Below are 17,553 nucleotides of genomic sequence, written 5' to 3' on the forward strand. Positions count from 1 at the left end.
CCTTGCCTGGGGCCTGGTTCTCCTGAGCTCTTGCTTCTCCCACAGCTCAGCCTGGTTGTGAATGATGCCCCCAACCTTTCTGAGGGTATCGCATGTGCCTTTGGGAACTTGACTGAGGTGGAAGGACAGGTGTCTGGGAGCCAAGTCATCTGCATCTCACCCGGGCCCAAGGATGTCCCTGTTATCCCTCTGGATCAAGGTAAGGATTGTGTACCAAAAGAGCCATGGATGCCATAGTGAGCATGGGAGTCACAAATACAGACATGAAGCAAGCTACCTTAACAGTCTTAATGTACCAGATGCTAATATTGGCTTGTGTAACTTATTTGAGTTTGAAATCACTGTGCTATGCCCTAAGTGGGATTCAAGGAGGAAAATGCTCATTCTTCCTAGGTTGAGAATGCATAATGTGCACTGTGCCCACTTCCTTCTAGGAACAGGTGAGACTCAGGCAATGGATTGCACTGAGCTCTCTCCAACAAACTTGGCTTGAAGGGCTCTGAGCTAATAATCTGAAATTCTTTCAGTAATTGGATATTCCCAACCAAGTCAAGGGACTCATGGAATCTATTACGAGGGATAGACTGGTAGGGATTCTCAGGACCAAAGCAGGTTTGGGCAGGCTTTCTCCACGGTCTATACTCTTGGGTAGCACTATAACATGGTCTTCCCCAGGTCCAGTGAACCCCAGGTTCTCACTCTCTCCTCTCTTGCAGACTGGTTTGGCCTAGAGCTGCAGCTGAGATCCAAGGAGACAGGAAAGATCTTTGTCAGCACCGAGTTCAAATTCTATAACTGCAGTGCCCACCAACTGTAAGCATGCCTCAGAAGGAGCCTTACCTGGGTCTGGATATGACTATAGGGTTGCATTTCCTCCCTCTAGCACAAGGGCAAGACTTGTGCAGTAATTACACTGAAGTCTCTCTAGGGGCAGTCATTCACCACAGTCCCTCATCTCATTCCTTTGGCCCCACCCCAGTACACTCTACCCCCAGTAAAGCAGAAAGGGGTTCTGACCTAGGAGTTGTAAGAAGAGGTCTTCACTTTAGCCATTTGGCAGTGGCTTTGATGGCAGAGACTAACAGTGAAGTGTGGAGGTGTCCTTATGCCCACGTAAAGAAGGAAGACAGACACAAGGACAGCAGCCTCTCTCAGCACCCAGTGAGAGGACCTCAGCTATAAGAGGCAGAAAAGGTGTTAACTTCAGTGTACAGCATATCCCTCCTCAGTATATATTATGAGTAGAACAGAACAAGAGGAACAAGAGGTGAGAATGGTCAGAGGCAACTAAAGCAGAACGATGTAAAAATGACCACTACTCACTATATTTTAAACCCAGATAACCTTCTTGGGAATTGCAGGCTTCTTGGAGGGAGGACTTGTCAGCCTTCACAATCCAAGACAGTGCTAACAGAATCTGTTGTTTGTGAGAGTACCTGTATCACCATGGCAATCCAGTGTGATGTCACCACATCCAGTGATGGATTTCTATGGCAAGGAAGATATTGTCACAGACAGCAAGTTTTAGCAGAAAAAAAAAGTCCCCTTGACAGTCAAGATACTGTTTTATTGCTCGATGTTGTTTTACCCCTCTCTACTCCTGGAATTCTATTAAAAATCACAGTATCAGGTTCAGTTCCCTCATTTTAATATGGTAAGCTGAGACTTATACGTGCCACAATGCCAGTGACAAAATCAGCCAGTGGAAGAGCCAGGTTAGCACCCAACAAACACCACTTCCTTCACCCTGGTTGATATTCACCTGTTGAATCATATGATGTTATCAAGAATCTATCAGTAATGAAGTACATGAAATAGCATTGACTCAAACTCAGAAACAAAGTGATTTTAGATATGACTGGTCTTAGGGTGTGCATGACTAGCAAAGATTATTTTCTGGGGTGTATATGGACCACATCATCTCATATACCTCACACCTCACACTTGAGAACCCTGGATGGAAGTCCCTACCATCTAGACTTAGTAAGAACCCCACCAGGTGGCGCCAGAGTGCAGACCTATTTCTGTTCTGAACAGCTTGGTACAGTTCTGAAGGGCAGAGCTAAGTTGTTATATAAAGAAGCAGAGGAGGAAGGCCAGAACTCTAATTATGTTTCCATCACAGTGGTTTGTGTGCACACACACAGAGCCTCCAGGGGATCCCAAGGAGGAAGAAGTGCTCCCTCTGGAAAGAACATTCATGCCACCGGCATAACTCTGTGTGAGGAGAGTCACTAGTGACATTGGGCAAAGTTACCATTTAATGCTGTAACATTCACAAGCTTGGTAACATAGCTGCTGTGAACCAAATCACTAATACTCAAATGTTATTTCAAGAGGTTGAAATAACAGGTGATTTAACTTCAAAATATTTATCACATTTAGCATTATCCTTTCCAAAAACCATTTCCTATATATTACCTCACTTGACATCAAACAGCCTTGTGGACTACACAGGAATGTTTTTTTTCAGACAGATGAAGAAACTTTAATGCATAAAGTGAGTGACTTACTCAGAGTGACTCCAATGTTGACAGCTAAAGCAAGACTATATTCAGATCTGCCTAATTTCTGCTTCTGTGTTCTTACAGCTACTCTGACTGATAAGCAATGGTGTGCTGGCATTAACTATCAGCAATCAGATTTTTTAAAATATAATATGTAGTATTTACCAATTTCTGTAATTTAAATGCTTCTACTGTCGTCAGTTTCAGTCCATCATACTGAAATTCTATCTTGCAAAATTCTTGAAAATATGAACTAGCACACTACTGTTTTCAGGTTAAATCATTCCCACTGAAGTTCCAGTTTATTCCTAATTGTCTTGCCCCATGAACATCTCAGATGCAGAATCCACAATTCTCAGTCCTACAATATATTCCACTAATTTACTCTTCCAAGAGTGAGATGAAGATATAAGGATAACAGTCTTCTTTCATGACAGGCCTGCATGGCTTTCCCTCTTACTGTCTCCTCTTTGCAGGTGTCTGTCCTGTGTCAACAGCGCCTTCCGCTGCCATTGGTGCAAGTACCGAAACCTCTGTACACATGATCCCACCACCTGTTCCTTCCAGGAAGGCAGAATCAATGTTTCAGAGGTAAGAAGGTTCTCTATGGCATGACAACAATGCCAGAAAATCATCCCGTTTGCATTGTAGATGGTCTACCCATCTTTTGTTCTGGCCTATCTTGGTCACCTTATCAGTGATTTTTCATATTATAAGTAAATGATATTATAAAGCTTAAGAAAGTAGCAACCAGTGGCCACCCAACAGAGGCTATAACTGCTAGACTGCTAAGATTGCAATCAAGTGTGCAAAGGTGACTGTTAGTTGAAACTAAAAGCTCAGAGGAAGAATATTCAATAAATAGACTCCATGCTCCAAGAGAGTATAATGAATGCTGTCTATTCTTTGAGCCTAGTCCTTTCCTTGGCTGTAGACTTACTGTGCTTCAATAGAACATTCACTCTCAACCATTTTTTTCATGCCAACTTTTCTTCCAACTCTAAAATTCAATGATTCTTTGACTCTGATGTATTACTAGGTGGGTGGCCTTGGAGACAGAGAGAAATCCAGCTAGTAAAAAACACCAAGCATTGCCAAATGTCCTATTATATTATCTAGTTGAAGCTCCTTCCCCAAAGTCTGAACCAACTTATCGTTGACACAGTGAAATATCATGTTGTTCATCTTTATTGTGACTATCCCACTTAGCAATTATTCACTAAGGTTGGTTTTCTCACATTTTCCTGAATATGCTTCAGCTCCATGAAGCCTATGTCTTCAATTTCCCTACTTTCATGCCCAAGAGTTAGGACTAGACAATTAAGACCTTGTACACACACACACACACACACACACACACACACACACACACACACACACACAAAGAGAGAGAGAGAGAGAGAGAGAGAGAGAGAGAGATTTTAGTATTTTAGAAAAACTTGCAGGTATTAATGAGTGACCATGGAGTTTTCATAGACTGCTGAAGAATTTCTAGATATATCTCCCTCCTGCATTGAGCTATAAGCTGCTTAAAAAAGCAAGAATAATATCTTACCTTTAAATCCTAATCCTTTACCAGTGAACATTTGTAGCATGCACACACAGGGAAAATGGTGAACAGTGAATGTCCAAGGGATGTTGACTGAGCCACCTGTCAATGACATTTTTTGAATGAATTCCTTGGGTTTCCCAGTCTTCACAGTTGTGCTGGTTGCTTCTACTGCTAAACATAAAATAGACCTTGAAAAATTTTGGAAACAGACACACCTGACATTCAACAATTCACTCTTTCTGAAATGACATGTATTATATTCAGTGAGAAAGTAAAAATGCTCAGTATTAAGAGGAACAGATTGATGGCCCTATAACTAGTTTTAAAGACAGACCCACCCATAGCTGCCTCAGAATGATAGAACCAGGTACCCAGTCCCTGGAACAATCTAAAACAGATCCTTTTCTAGTCATCAGGCATGCTGGAATGCCACACTGATCTTAATGGATACTGGAAATTAATTCCAGGCCTGGGATTCTGTGGGAGTTTGAAACTAGTTTCCTTGGAGGTGGGGGTGTAATTGCTGAAGGTATGGGGTAGAGGTTAACATAACCTGAGTGGCAATGAAAGAATGGCCATGGGAACCAAGCCACTACAGAAGCAGTAGGTTAGCATCCTCTGTCTCAGAAATGGACCTTTACTGTGGCTACTGAAGTTCTAGAGTTCCTTCATATACTGGAAGAGAAAACTGGGAACCCAGGGAGGGGCTGGTGCAGATCAGGACAAAGAGCTACTCTGTATCTGTGAAGGCCACACTAGCAGGCAAATAGAAATCCAGAGCCCAGCCTGAGGGTGACCTACAGCTGGAACAAGGGCAAGCGGATTGTCACAGGGAGCAAGGCAAATAAACTATGGTGGATAGAACTGAGAGCTGGGCCCCAGAGGGCTAATTGGAAGCAGGTCCAGGCCCTCTTTCACCATGAGGAACCACTGAAGCATTACTGCTCTTGGGCAGCAAGTGAGAGATTTGAAAGTTCCAGAGACTGTCTCCCTGTTACTCGGGATTCAGTGATCACCAAAAGATCTTGGGAGCAAACCCAGGGCCTTCCATCATCGGTTCAGTCTAATTTTCCCTCTTTGGTGTCTGTGCCTTGGGTGGGAAAGTAGCTTATTTCTTGTCCCCTTTATCTCCCCACCTCTGCACCAGATTGTGTGCTCTCTTGTCCTCATGCATACTGGCTACTGGCACAGCACCAGGACCAAATAAAGGATGTGAGGGAAGCCCAGAATCTATCCTGCTGGCTTGACTCAGCAAAGGGCAGTTTCCCAATGCGGTAGCTAGGACCACTTCTCAAAGTCCTAAAATACAACTGAATCTTTTTATAACACATCCCTTCCTGGCCAATGTCTTCCAGGATTAGCTTTTCTTCTGTTCAAAGCTCTTAAGGGACCCTACTCCCCAAATTTTAAAGAATAACCAAAGTGCATGTGTTTGGCTTGAGTAAAGTTGTTTTAGGGGCTGTAAATCCCTTATATCTTTTTTTCCCCAAATTCCATGAAGCCCCTTCTCCAACGTCAAATAAAAATTTCATGTCTGTATACTTGGTAGAAGCAATGTATCACTGAGTAGCACTGCCAATTAGCACCAACGATTAGCAGCACTGCAATGGTCACGCCTCATGTGCTCATAGTTTTGCACCTGTGGCACAATTCTCAATGTGCCTTACCAAGACTGTGCCATTAGCATCACCTGTAAATTTTCTAGAAATTCAAATTCTTGGGTGCTACCACAGATGAAGCTGAAGATTGAGAATCATTGATAGATGGCATTTCAGTTGATTCTCTAAGCTGAATGTAGTTTCCCATAACTCGTATTTGACATCTGTAGTAACCAGAATGCCAACAATTTAGGGGTTTTTCCCATGGCTATGAAGAAGTCAGCATGAAGAAAAAAATGACTAGTTTGCACTGTCAGAAAACCAGGGCCTATGAGCATGTTGGTCTCCATAGCTGCAGGTAATGCTTGCAAGTTTGACTTTGATCTGACCCCTTGCTCTTGGCCATGAGGGTTCAGTTGTGGCCGAAGCAACACAAATCTATCTCCACAGAAGAAAATACTTCCTATGAAAGGGTCAGAAGGGCCATTTTCAGAGGTTATTCTACCCACATCCTTCCAGAAGCTTTGGGGCCACATCTATGCTTGGGCCTGACAAGGAATAACTGATAAGCTGAGCCATAGCACATGCAATTCTGAAACAGGAATATAGTAGCTTACATCTAGTGGGTATTTTTCATGTTTGTATCACCTTGTTTGTGAATAAATTTTGTTTAGTCTCTACTATTAAGCTAATTCTGTTACAGATAAAACTGGGGCTCAGTATTCCTCAGATGGTTGGTCTAACAAATGTAGATGTCAGAACTCAATCCAACATGGCTTTGAATAGGCTTGAATATCTTGATTCTGCCACATATGTACATATACAAGAAATACACAGTAATCATATTAACAGTTGTTAATGCAGACTATTACCACACAACCATTGCATACCCTCTTCCATTTAATCTAGCTGGATATTACTAACACCATTTTGTACACGATGAAGCAGAACTTCATCAGGCCATTTCTCAAGCCCTTTGAAGGTGTTCAGCTTCATCTTCTCTATGCCCTCCCACACTTAGAGCTCACAGCTTTCTGACTGCCTAAACCTCTATCCTTGCAACACAATGTTAATAGGTAGTGTGTGCAGGAATATGTACAGCTATCATCCTTGAAAGCTCATCTCCCTCCACAGCTGATACAGGCCTGTTGAGATGTAGATACATAAATATCTTCTTTACACCCATTCCAAGGGAACGATAGAACCAAATAAATCTTATTAGCTTCTCAGGATGCTGGCTGCTCTCACTCGTTGAAGTCCAGAGGGTGAAGATAATGCGTTTCTACGTGGAAGAAGTCCTTTTGAGGACTAACAGGTCCCCAACACAAAACCAGGGGGATCCCAACCCAACTAAGTGGACAGCAAGGCTGTGGTGCTGCTTATTTCACTTCCATTTAAACTGAGACCCCTGCTTTCTATCCTAGACATAGAAGAAAAGTCCTTTTCTATCTGACCACAGGGTAACTGCCAAATAAGCAAAACCCAATGCATCTTTTTGCTACTAGGCCACCCTTGAGCATGTTTAGGCATTAAGGGAAGAGCCTATTCATCTTTAAAACTAATTTTAAGATACCTAAAAGAGCATGGGTAAGTTTTCTAAAATTCTATTATTTGAAAAAAAATGTAACTTATAAATAACTCCTGCCAACCTCTTAGCTGGAAGCATATTGAGTATATTCAGTTATCCCTCCACAGTCATAGAGGACAGTGACTGGTTCCAGAACCCTTAAAAATGCCAACTGCCTTTCTGTTAAACCATGTGATATTTTCATAAAACCATACACATTCTGTTCTGTATCTTAAATGATCTTTAGATTACTCAGAATATATTACTCTGTGTCAATGCTCTATGAATAGCTGCTTTCTTTATTTGGGAAATAATCACAATGGGTATCATATACATGTGTAACTTTTATTTTTTCAAATTTCTTTGGTCTTTGGCTAATGGTATTCATGGATACTGAGGGACAGTTATGGGAATTTTTTTTTTGTCATCTCTCTCTCTGCCTACACACACACATAGCATTATACATCAGACTTACTTCTATCATAAATTCTAACCTGTTAGATTCTGGCTAGATTTTTAGCTGCTGAGTGGATGGTATTCTTTTCAGTGGGATACCTGGGTTTCCTGTCTATAAATCTGTGAAAGACTCTGTCAAAAGTACCTGCAGGGGATGAAAGTAAAAGAGCAGTAAAGAGCAGGTTTATGAGTCAACAGCTTGAGCAACTGGCACCTGAACTGGGACCCATCTGTCCTATGCAGTGACTGGCAGGCAGGAGTGGCCCAGCTTCTGCCAGAAGTCTTTCTATTCTTCCCAGACAGGGCTCCCCAGGCTCCAGCTCTGTGTGAATGGTCATACTACTCATTAGATAAGGCTGTGCCTTTTGGTAATTATGAAGCTCCAGAAACCATGACCATCTGTAGTCCTAGCTTGGGAATCAAATTGCTTCTCAAGTCTCCCTTATTTCTTACCAGCCTCCAAAGTTGGGATTAAAATGAAATTACAAAATTCTTTTGTCTATTATTTTATTTTCTTCTTTGCATTCACCCTACTGTCCTACTGCAAACAATAACTAAATATCCACTACACATCTGACACAAGATGAAGACTTGGAATGTGGGGTGGAAAGGTTCAGGCTTAGTCCTTGCGAAGATCACAGCCCAGCAAGAAAAACAAGTCCACAGGAATTGTGGCTCCACAGATTCAGTGGTGCAGTACCTAGCATTCTACCTGAAGCCATGGCTGGTAAGGGTCAGGACAGCCTTCCTGAGACAAGTTGGAAGGTTGGGCATTTGATGATCAGCTATCTGATTAAGTTGAGGTAGAGCAGAGGGCAGGAAGAATATGGCACTGGTAGGTAGAAGTTAGCTTTTGATAGGAAGTAAAGCATGTACAAAGGCCCAGGTTTGGTGTCAGTATGAGAAATGGCACCACAGAACTATGTGTTCAGTATGTTTAGAACTTGATGTGCAAGAACAAATATGTTTAGAAGCAAGTAGAGACCACAGTATGATAGATTTGCAGCTTGGATCTGGAAAAAAAAAAAAAAAAAAGAAGGGACTTGTGTGCCCACACAAAGCTGACTGGTTCTGTAGATCTTCAGTAGAGATTACAATTGTTCAACAGCCTATATTAAGTAAGGCTTCTAACAGGGGTAGCTTCTGCCATCCAGAGTCTTCTTTGAGACCATCCATAACTTGTAGAAAGTTCAGCAGTTTTGGTATTCAGGCAGCCAATACCAGCAGTACCCTTTGCAGGCCTTGTAGCCACATAAGCCCCAACATGTTCCCAAAGTCCATCTAGGAACTAATGTCCAAAGGACAGGGAAGGTGGAGCCTCCTTCATTAACTCCCTATCTGATCCCTGGATATTAGACATGTTTCCCCATGAAGAGTTTTCACATTCCCCCTGTAGGGGTCAGAGAAGGCAACAAGACTCAGGTCTTTCCTGTAGGGAGGAAGAAGTCAACAATCCGTGGTGTTGGACCTCTTCAAACACAGGAGGAAAATTGATCTCTCTTCCTCGTTTCTCTCTCTTATATCCTTCTCATGGCCCCTCCCTACTATGCTTCCCTGTGTGGGTTTTGTTTTCCAAAGCAGCATAGCATTCACACATGGTAATAAAATGAGATAAAAAGCCAATGCAAATATTTAGAGCATATCTGGGGGGTTGGGGTGGGGTACTTGATTCCTCCTCCTGGAAAGCCTGGCTCAGCTGGAACTGAAAAGCTAAAGCTGTAGTAGATATGGGCTGCCTCAGGCTTTAGACAATATAAAGGGCCAAGGGGCTAGGAGGGAACCAGATAAAACCAGTGGTGGGGTGGGAGCTGGGGACATGAATCCAAGGAGGCTCTTTCACTTAGTCTCCAGAGATAAAATGCGCAGTTTGCCATACTGGTGTTTGAAAGTTAATTCCTAAATTATAATACACACTCCCAAGATTAGGATGCCTTATGGAATGGTGTTGACAATATCAAAACCCAGTAGTAAGAAAAGATTCCATTCCCTACTGACTTAACATCTCTTAAATAAGGTGCAGCCCCTGTTGAGGCTCAACTCTGAGAACTAATGGAGGTTTCTGCTTGCTCACTTAGGACTGTCCCCAGCTTGTGCCCACTGAGGAGATTCTAATCCCAGTTGGAGAAGTGAAACCAATTACCCTCAAGGCCCGTAACCTTCCCCAGCCCCAGTCTGGCCAGCGGGGCTATGAGTGCGTGCTCAATATCCAGGGGACTGTACACCGAGTCCCTGCCCTGCGCTTCAACAGTTCCAGCGTGCAGTGCCAAAACAGCTCGGTAAGCAGCTCACACATATGCCAAGACCTTAGATCATGTAGGATCACAGGCAGTACCCACATTACCAGGGACAGAGAAACATGTAAGCACCCTGAGCCAGTGAGCTATGTTCTCAGAGTAAAGAACCTTAAGGCAGAAGTTAAAATTTGGAGGTTCCTTCTGAAGTTAAGGAACACATTTTTGTCATGGGTGAAACTTCTGCCAAAAGGATTCAACCCCACCCAATACCCTATTCCCATGCAGTGTGTGAAGACACTGGCAGGCATCACTAGGATGAGGATAGACAGAAAGGTATGGGAGGAGAGAAAGGAGATGCAGCATTTCAGGAGCCATAAGGGTTAAACCTGCCCAAATGGTGGACAGAAATCACGAGGTGTTTAATTATAATTCCAGCCTGGAGAAGATCTTTTTATCTGCCAACTCCCTGTCTCTGACTGTGGAGTGGGGGGAGGGGGCAGCTCAGAGATGAGGGACATGACAAAGGTGTTAAGGGAAGCTAATTCACTGGGAGAGATAAAGAGAATCTGGGCCTCTTATCAGGAAGCTGTCAGATTCTGGGGTCACAAGCGTTTGATAGAATTTGTAATCGGTGCCAAGTGTGCAGGAAGCCAGACTGAGAAAGAGAACACAACAAAGGAAGAAGGCAATGGGAGGCTGGGCAGGAGACCAATGATGACATGCCCTCCAGAACTAAGTGACCATGGCTGGAAATGGGCAGCCATAAAGAGGGACTGCCCAGGAGACTTAACAGGGTGCAGAAGGTACTGGGCCACCCAGGAGGTTGAGAAAGAAGGTCCTCTGTGAGATCAGAGGAAGAGAAGACTCAGCCTCAGCCTCTCTAGGGATTTTTTTTTTTTTTTTTTTTTTTTTTTGTGAGCACCTTCTTTATTAGACACTAATCCAAGTAAAACCTATCTGCAGAGTGAGAGGAGGAGGCTGGAGAGACAACACAAGTCATCAGATTGCCTGCCACCACCCAAGCTTAAGGAACTGAATTTGGATTCCCCATACCCACATAAAAATGCTGGTCACAAAGACTCACAACTATAATCCCAGTGCTGGCGCTGGAATGGTGGAGGGTCACTGGATCCCATTGAGCAGACAGTCTAGCAAAATCTATGAACTCCAGCTCAATCTCAGGAAGACACCCAGCCTCAACCTCTGGCCTCCATATGTATAATGTCCATAAACACACACTTGTGCACACATCAAAAACTCACCACATACACCCAAGACACCAACCAGCCACTCCACAACTGTTGCCACTTGTCATGTCATAGGCTCTGGGTGTGAGAGAACAGTGAGAACATTAACTTTGAGTCCCCAAAAGTGGACTCTGGAGAGAATAAAAGCACCTGTGAAATAATGCATTGTAGTTCCTGGAAAGTGCCAGACTAAAGAAAGAAATGGCAATGAGTTAGGGTTAGAGTTAGGGTCTCTTTGGGCAGCATGAAGAGTTGCTTTGAACTCTAGCTTCCTATGACAGAGAGCCTTGAGAGATTTGTGCTCCTGTCCTCTCCCTGTAGTACCAGTATGATGGGATGGACATCAGCAACCTAGCAGTGGACTTTGCTGTGGTATGGAATGGCAACTTCATCATTGACAACCCTCAGGACCTGAAAGGTAAGTAGCTGCTTCCAGGTGCAAGTTTGATCTTTTCATGACCTTGGAAAGGCTGGGGTTGGAGAGATCAGAGCAGGCTGCTGCTGTGCCTTGAATAGCATACTCCCTCTGCCAACAGAGCCCTTCAGAGACTCCTAAAGCAACATTTGAAACCATCAAAGGAGTCCTGTTGGGAGCCCTGTTTTATTACAGCCAGAGCATCTGCCATGCGGCTGCCTGTTCTTCTGCACTGTTCCCTGGCTCCTGGTAGCTTTGAAGTATCTGTGGAACCCAACCTAGGAGAACAGCAGGCAGCATCCTTCCAACTTCCCTAGAAATGGAGATACTGCTTTCATGCTGGCTTCCCTTCCCCTGTTCTCATCCCTGGTCACTGTCACAGCACAAGGAAGGCTTGTAAGTCTATGCTGTAGTCCTGAGACTGGTAGGGGATTCCTGTGCTAACTCAGGCTCACATCTGGAGCAAAGAATCTCAGTAAGTGGGGCTGGGTTAGGGCAAGAGGGAAACTCTGAGGCTCCTGACCTGTAAGCTCTCAGTGCACTCATCCATAAAGCAGGTTCTGGCAGGCCCACCCTCAGGGCAGCCCTTCAGAATGCCCATCTACTGAACATGTGTCATAAGGCATTCATTATGCAATTCACTTGAATTGGTTTTATTACTTATCTCAGTAACTCTAAATGTACCATCCTATAGATGGTAAAGCTGAGTCATATAGTAAGTGCTGAGACAGTCTGGTTTCAAATAAGGCATTCAAGTTAGTATTCACCAAGATGAGGACCTGTTGCCACTGCTGCTGGGCTCTGAATGGGATTTGAAGCACTTACCCCAGGAGCCATATTCACTATTATGCTTCAAGTAAATGGAATTGTCATAGCCTCTGCTTTAACCCCTGGGCACTAGTAGGGCAGTTAAGGGAAGGGCAGCATCTGTAGGAGTTTCAGCATCTATGGAATACAGCTTCTTGTCCTGAGTACAGCATTAAAGTCAATGCAGCCTACATTGCAAGACAGACTTGCATATGGGTAGTTGGGTTTGCTTGCTGCTAGACTAGATCTTTTTCATCACTAGAAGATATAATTTCCTTGCCAAGTTAGATCAACTAAATCCCAGAGATTACACCAGAACCTGGGGGAAAATGGGCATTTCCAGACTATTACCTCAGACTCTCCTGACATCTACATGGCTCTGTAGGTACTCAAGCAGCCTCCTCATGCTTTCACATGTGTGTCTACTAGATTCTTAGTGGCAGAGAAAGCTGTGTGTAAGTACTCAGATTCCCAAAATCAGCAAACCAAATTCCACTGCTAGTGCTTTTACTTGAACCATGCAGGTTTAAACTACATCCTAGCGTCTTCACACAGGCCCTAGAGGAAAGGACGTCAGCTGCTTAAGGTCTTGCTGAGGATTTTCAGAGATCATGGCTAAAAACCACATGATCCAGACTTATACGTGCCTCACAAGTACTTGCTCAATTTCAGATTCCTTTTGCCTGTCCTGTACTTTTAGGACCACAGGCACCAGTACTTGGGACTTACGGTGCTGAATGGTCTATGAAGCTAGGACAGAGAAGCTGGATGGAACAGAGGTTTCAGGGAGTGTTTCTCCCCTGGAGCACGCACCTGACCTCCAGTAAAGGCACAAAGACAGAGCATGAAAGCGTAGGACAGCTTGGCTGGAAAAGATGAAAAGTGACTTTCTCAGTCATTGCTCAGTATCCACCATGACATTCTTTCTAGGAACCTTCAGAATACTAGTGGCATAGTATTTACACTTAACTACAAATATCTAAATCATCTCTAGATGACTTACAATGTATAATTGAACATAAATGTGGGTAAGAGAGTTGTATATGCTAGTTATTAAGTAATGATAAAAAATGTCAGTCTATTCCTGTACAGATGTATCTCCTTTTAGAAGCTGAATCCATGAGCTGATTACAATGCATCTGGAGTATTCACTCTGAATTCCCAGTACTAACAAGGAAGGACCAAACCCTGAGTTCATGCCACAACTATGATTGATAGCTAGTTCCTCTAGGGCCTCCACATCAGTCAGAGAAAAATCAAAGCAAAAGGTTTGCAGAGTGGTCATGTGATCTATCAAGAACAAGTTTGTCCTCTCTGGGTATACATTCTTCTACAATGGCTGTGAATAGGACTGTATCATGCTTTCCTTGCTAGCATGCTTCCTACTTTAGCCACCTGGACTTTATTTAAGCACAGCTGACTCTGTTCCCCCACACACAAAATTTCCAGGGTGCCAACTGAGATTCCTTTCTTAAGGGACCCACCATCAGCAGCAGAGCAAGCTTCACATCAGGATTCAGGCTTGAGACTGGTACCCATAATAAACTGTGAGAGTCAATATGTCTCTTTGGGGCTTCATTTTTACTTGCAATGAAGAAATGAGCCCACATCTCTCATTTGAAAGAGACGGCAGCTTAAGAATATTGTTAGAGTTCAAAGGAAAAATAATATGTGTGTATATAGCATCTAATATATCACAGTCATTGCTAAGTACTCGCTGTACAACATCTCATCCAAATCTGCCCTAAACCAACTATTATCTGCATGTTAGAGATGGGCAAACAAGATTCAGAGAAGTTAAATAATTTGTCAGACTGCTAGGAAGTAGGGAAACCACAGTTAAAGCAGGGATATAATTCAGTCTAAAAGCAGGGACCTTTAACACATTGTTTTCTGCTATACCTCTAGATGACTGCCTAGTCACCTTATTCACTCTCCATGTTTTACTTGTGCAATGTACCTGATGCTGCCTATGGTTGGGGCAGATCTGTTGCACCTACAAACAGAGGGTATATGGTGAGCTTCTTGCATCCTATCCATGACAGCCCCCTCTCTTTGCAGTACATCTCTACAAGTGTGCAGCCCAGCGGGAAAGCTGTGGCCTATGCCTCAAGGCTGACCACAAGTTCGAGTGTGGCTGGTGCAGTGATGAGCGCAGATGTACCCTCCACCAACACTGTCCCAGCACTTCTAGTCCTTGGCTCGATTGGTCCAGCCACAATGTCAAATGCTCCAACCCCCAAATTACAGAGGTAAGTCTCCCACTTCCAGAAGAGAAAGGGCCAGCCAGGAACATAGGAAAAAATGTACTTGTGGATGAAATACTGAAGGGGGTATATTTGGTGGAGAGATATGGAAGGCCGTGCGTGTGTGTATGTGTGTGTGGTGTGTGTGTGGTGTGTGTGGTGTGTGTGTGTGTGTGTGTGTGTGTGTGTGTGTGTGTGAATGGTCTAGGAATGGATATGAGTGACAGGAGTATGGGGCATGCCACAATGCAGTGCACGATGCATATACATGTTTGCATACCCATATATATGAGGGAGGCATAGCCAGGTAGGGATGAGACATTGATGCCATGGTAAAGGAACGTTTCAGAAAGCAGCTTTGGCTTTTCTCAGCAGAGATGCTGGGGAACTACAATTAGTTCAGAGGTACAAAATTGGAAACTGAAGTAGACAGACCATATTTTAGCCGCATATTATTTCTCACGATTTTTTCTTGGTCCCAGTTTGTTTTGTGCTTTTTTTCATGGGAGTAAATAAAGTAATTAATTATATTAGAAAAAATATTTCCAAAATAGAAAATTGCAAAGGAAGATAAAGTGGTTATATGGAGAAATATATGCTTGGGTGTGAGTGGTCTGGAGAGGCACAGTTGTATTTAAACTGTGGTTGCTGTCAACTGTTTCCCAGTCAACAATTGTTACCTTTTCCTTTGAATCTAAATTGTGCATTCTCCATTAACAGCAAGTGCCTTGCCAGGTTCCATGGTGATCTGCAGAGCTTATGATTTCAAAGAGAAACTATTCCTGTGTTCATCTTTCCTGAGCTGATGCAGCATCCCTGTCTTTGCATCATTTCCCCCAAAGCCATGTTCCTTTTTCCTGCATCATGTAATAGTAGGAAACGTATTGAATTTTTTTCTGGTGCAATGAGAGTGCCTCAGTTCAGTTTAAGGAAAACGAAAAGCTCAATATCATGGAATGTTGTAGTCTTCAAAGGAACTGTTTGAGCAGGGAGCAGATGTTTATTTAGCATGCTTAGTTACAATATATTTATAATTCTTATAGCAACTGTACAAAGCTAAGTTTTCTCAGCTCCATTTCATGGAGGAGCAAAATGAGTCTCAAATTCACACAGCAGCTAAAAAGCAGCACCAGCATTTAGCTCAGATTTCATTACAAAGTTACTTTTGAATTCTTCATGATTTACCAAAGGAGTATATAGTTAGTGCTGCTTCACTTTAATATCCATTCAATTGCTAGTATAGGCCAGATAGATGTGAACCACCCTCACATGAGGGGACACTGTGTCAAGTGCTCCAACCCCCCAAATCACCAAGGTGAGGCCCCAAAGTTCCAGAGAAGTTGAACACAAGACCATGGGAAGGATGTACAGAGTGCCACTGTTTTGTACATGAGTCTCTGCGGAGAAAAATGCAGTTGATATGGACAGAGAAAATGACTGCATCATGGTGCTGTTCTGTGACAGGATATGCTTAGACAGATGTAGACTCTGACCCCAAACAGGGAATGGCTTCAGTACTAGCTTACATTCAGATGTGGCCAGTGACCATGCCTGCTGATTTTTTTTTTTTTTTTTGATTGAAGAAAATGTAGAGGGCAGACATACTGGCATGCCTCTGCCCTCCTATAGCTAGCATCTTAATGTCTTTGAAGCTCTGTGCTTTATCTGTTCTAGTGGTTTCTGGCAACTTCCAGCCTGAAAACTTTTACTGTCCCATGTTTTGCAACATGTCTTTCTGCTGTCAATACCTGTGGTGTACGGAGCTCAAATCAGGAGAGATTCTGACATCCACAAGCATTTCCTACCTCCACAGGCTCTGGGACTGCAAAGCCTTGTGTCTGCTCTCAGTTTGGCTAGAGCCTCTATAAGCCCTAAACCTAGCGGCTCACAGGGAAGCCTCTGCCTCTACCACCTACCCTGTTCACAGAGTGAGAATTGACAGGCTGCTGGGTTCACAGAGGACACCCAAATTACAGGAAGCTAATTAACCTCCTGAGGTAATTAGGCTATAATTGATTTTTTCAATAAATATATCAGCAAAAGAAGGTGTTCTAAGACTCCTAAAGGTAATTTTCATGTTGAGGATGTTGAGATATAAAAAGGCATCTTTGGGAGAAACAAACCTGTGCTGTGCTCCAAATCTACTCAGGGACATCACTCTAGATAGGACAGATAGCAGCTGGTACACAGGCCTGGAATGACTACACTGTTATCTGTCCTGTTTTCTTTGATGTTATATCCCTTACCCCCAGAAGACCTTCCTTCACCTTTAAGTTATTTTCTGTTTCTCCTAACATGGCATTTATGAAATAATTTCATATTTATAAAAATGCAAAATACTACAAAGAACATTCATACGTCTTTACCCAGGTTTTTCAAAGTTATTATCTTACAGAAGCATAATGTTATCAGTTAATGTTGCTCCAGTGATGTCATCTGAAATACATTCTTATTAGCATTTTCCAAATTGTCACAAAGACATCCTGTGGTTCAAAATTCGATCTAAGGTCTAATCTGGGAGCCAGTATGATGTTCTAATATGATACTGTCTTGTCTTTTTAATCTATAGTCCTAATAATGCCCTTTAGTGACCTTCATGATGTTAAAGAGTGTAGGCCTGTAACATGGAAAATAAAAAGATCTGGAGACAGGTATTGGGGTTCAAGCTTCAAGCTGAAGATCAGAAAATCAAAGCAGCCAAGCCAATAGATCTTACCTTTACCTAGCTGAAATGGCAATCTTGTCTCCATGAATCCTCAGAGGCAAAAGGCTCTTAATTCCTGTATCCTCTCCCTTTGATTCCTTTCTCTGCCCAACCATATCACTCCTGTCTCTATCTCCTTAGTGCTGGGATGAAAGACATGTGATCCTAAATACTGAGATCACCTTTGTGTGAGCTGTTTTTTTAGGACTGGATCAATTTC

At 43.0% G+C, this 17,553-nt stretch overlaps 1 protein-coding gene across 1 annotated transcript in view; it reads left to right on the forward strand.

Moving 5' to 3' along the window:
- Plxna2 (plexin A2) overlaps nucleotides 1-17,553 on the forward strand; it is a 168,232-nt gene that overhangs the window by 107,124 nt on the left and 43,555 nt on the right. The window contains exons 6-11 of the mRNA XM_051186688.1: nucleotides 46-199; nucleotides 717-813; nucleotides 2,984-3,098; nucleotides 9,756-9,956; nucleotides 11,483-11,579; nucleotides 14,445-14,635. Of these exons, the coding sequence (XP_051042645.1) occupies nucleotides 46-199; nucleotides 717-813; nucleotides 2,984-3,098; nucleotides 9,756-9,956; nucleotides 11,483-11,579; nucleotides 14,445-14,635 (855 nt within the window). The remainder of the gene's footprint in view (nucleotides 1-45; nucleotides 200-716; nucleotides 814-2,983; nucleotides 3,099-9,755; nucleotides 9,957-11,482; nucleotides 11,580-14,444; nucleotides 14,636-17,553) is intronic.

Source organism: Phodopus roborovskii, unplaced genomic scaffold (genome assembly GCF_943737965.1).
Source record: "Phodopus roborovskii unplaced genomic scaffold, PHOROB, whole genome shotgun sequence".
NCBI classification, from domain to species: Eukaryota; Metazoa; Chordata; class Mammalia; order Rodentia; family Cricetidae; genus Phodopus; species Phodopus roborovskii.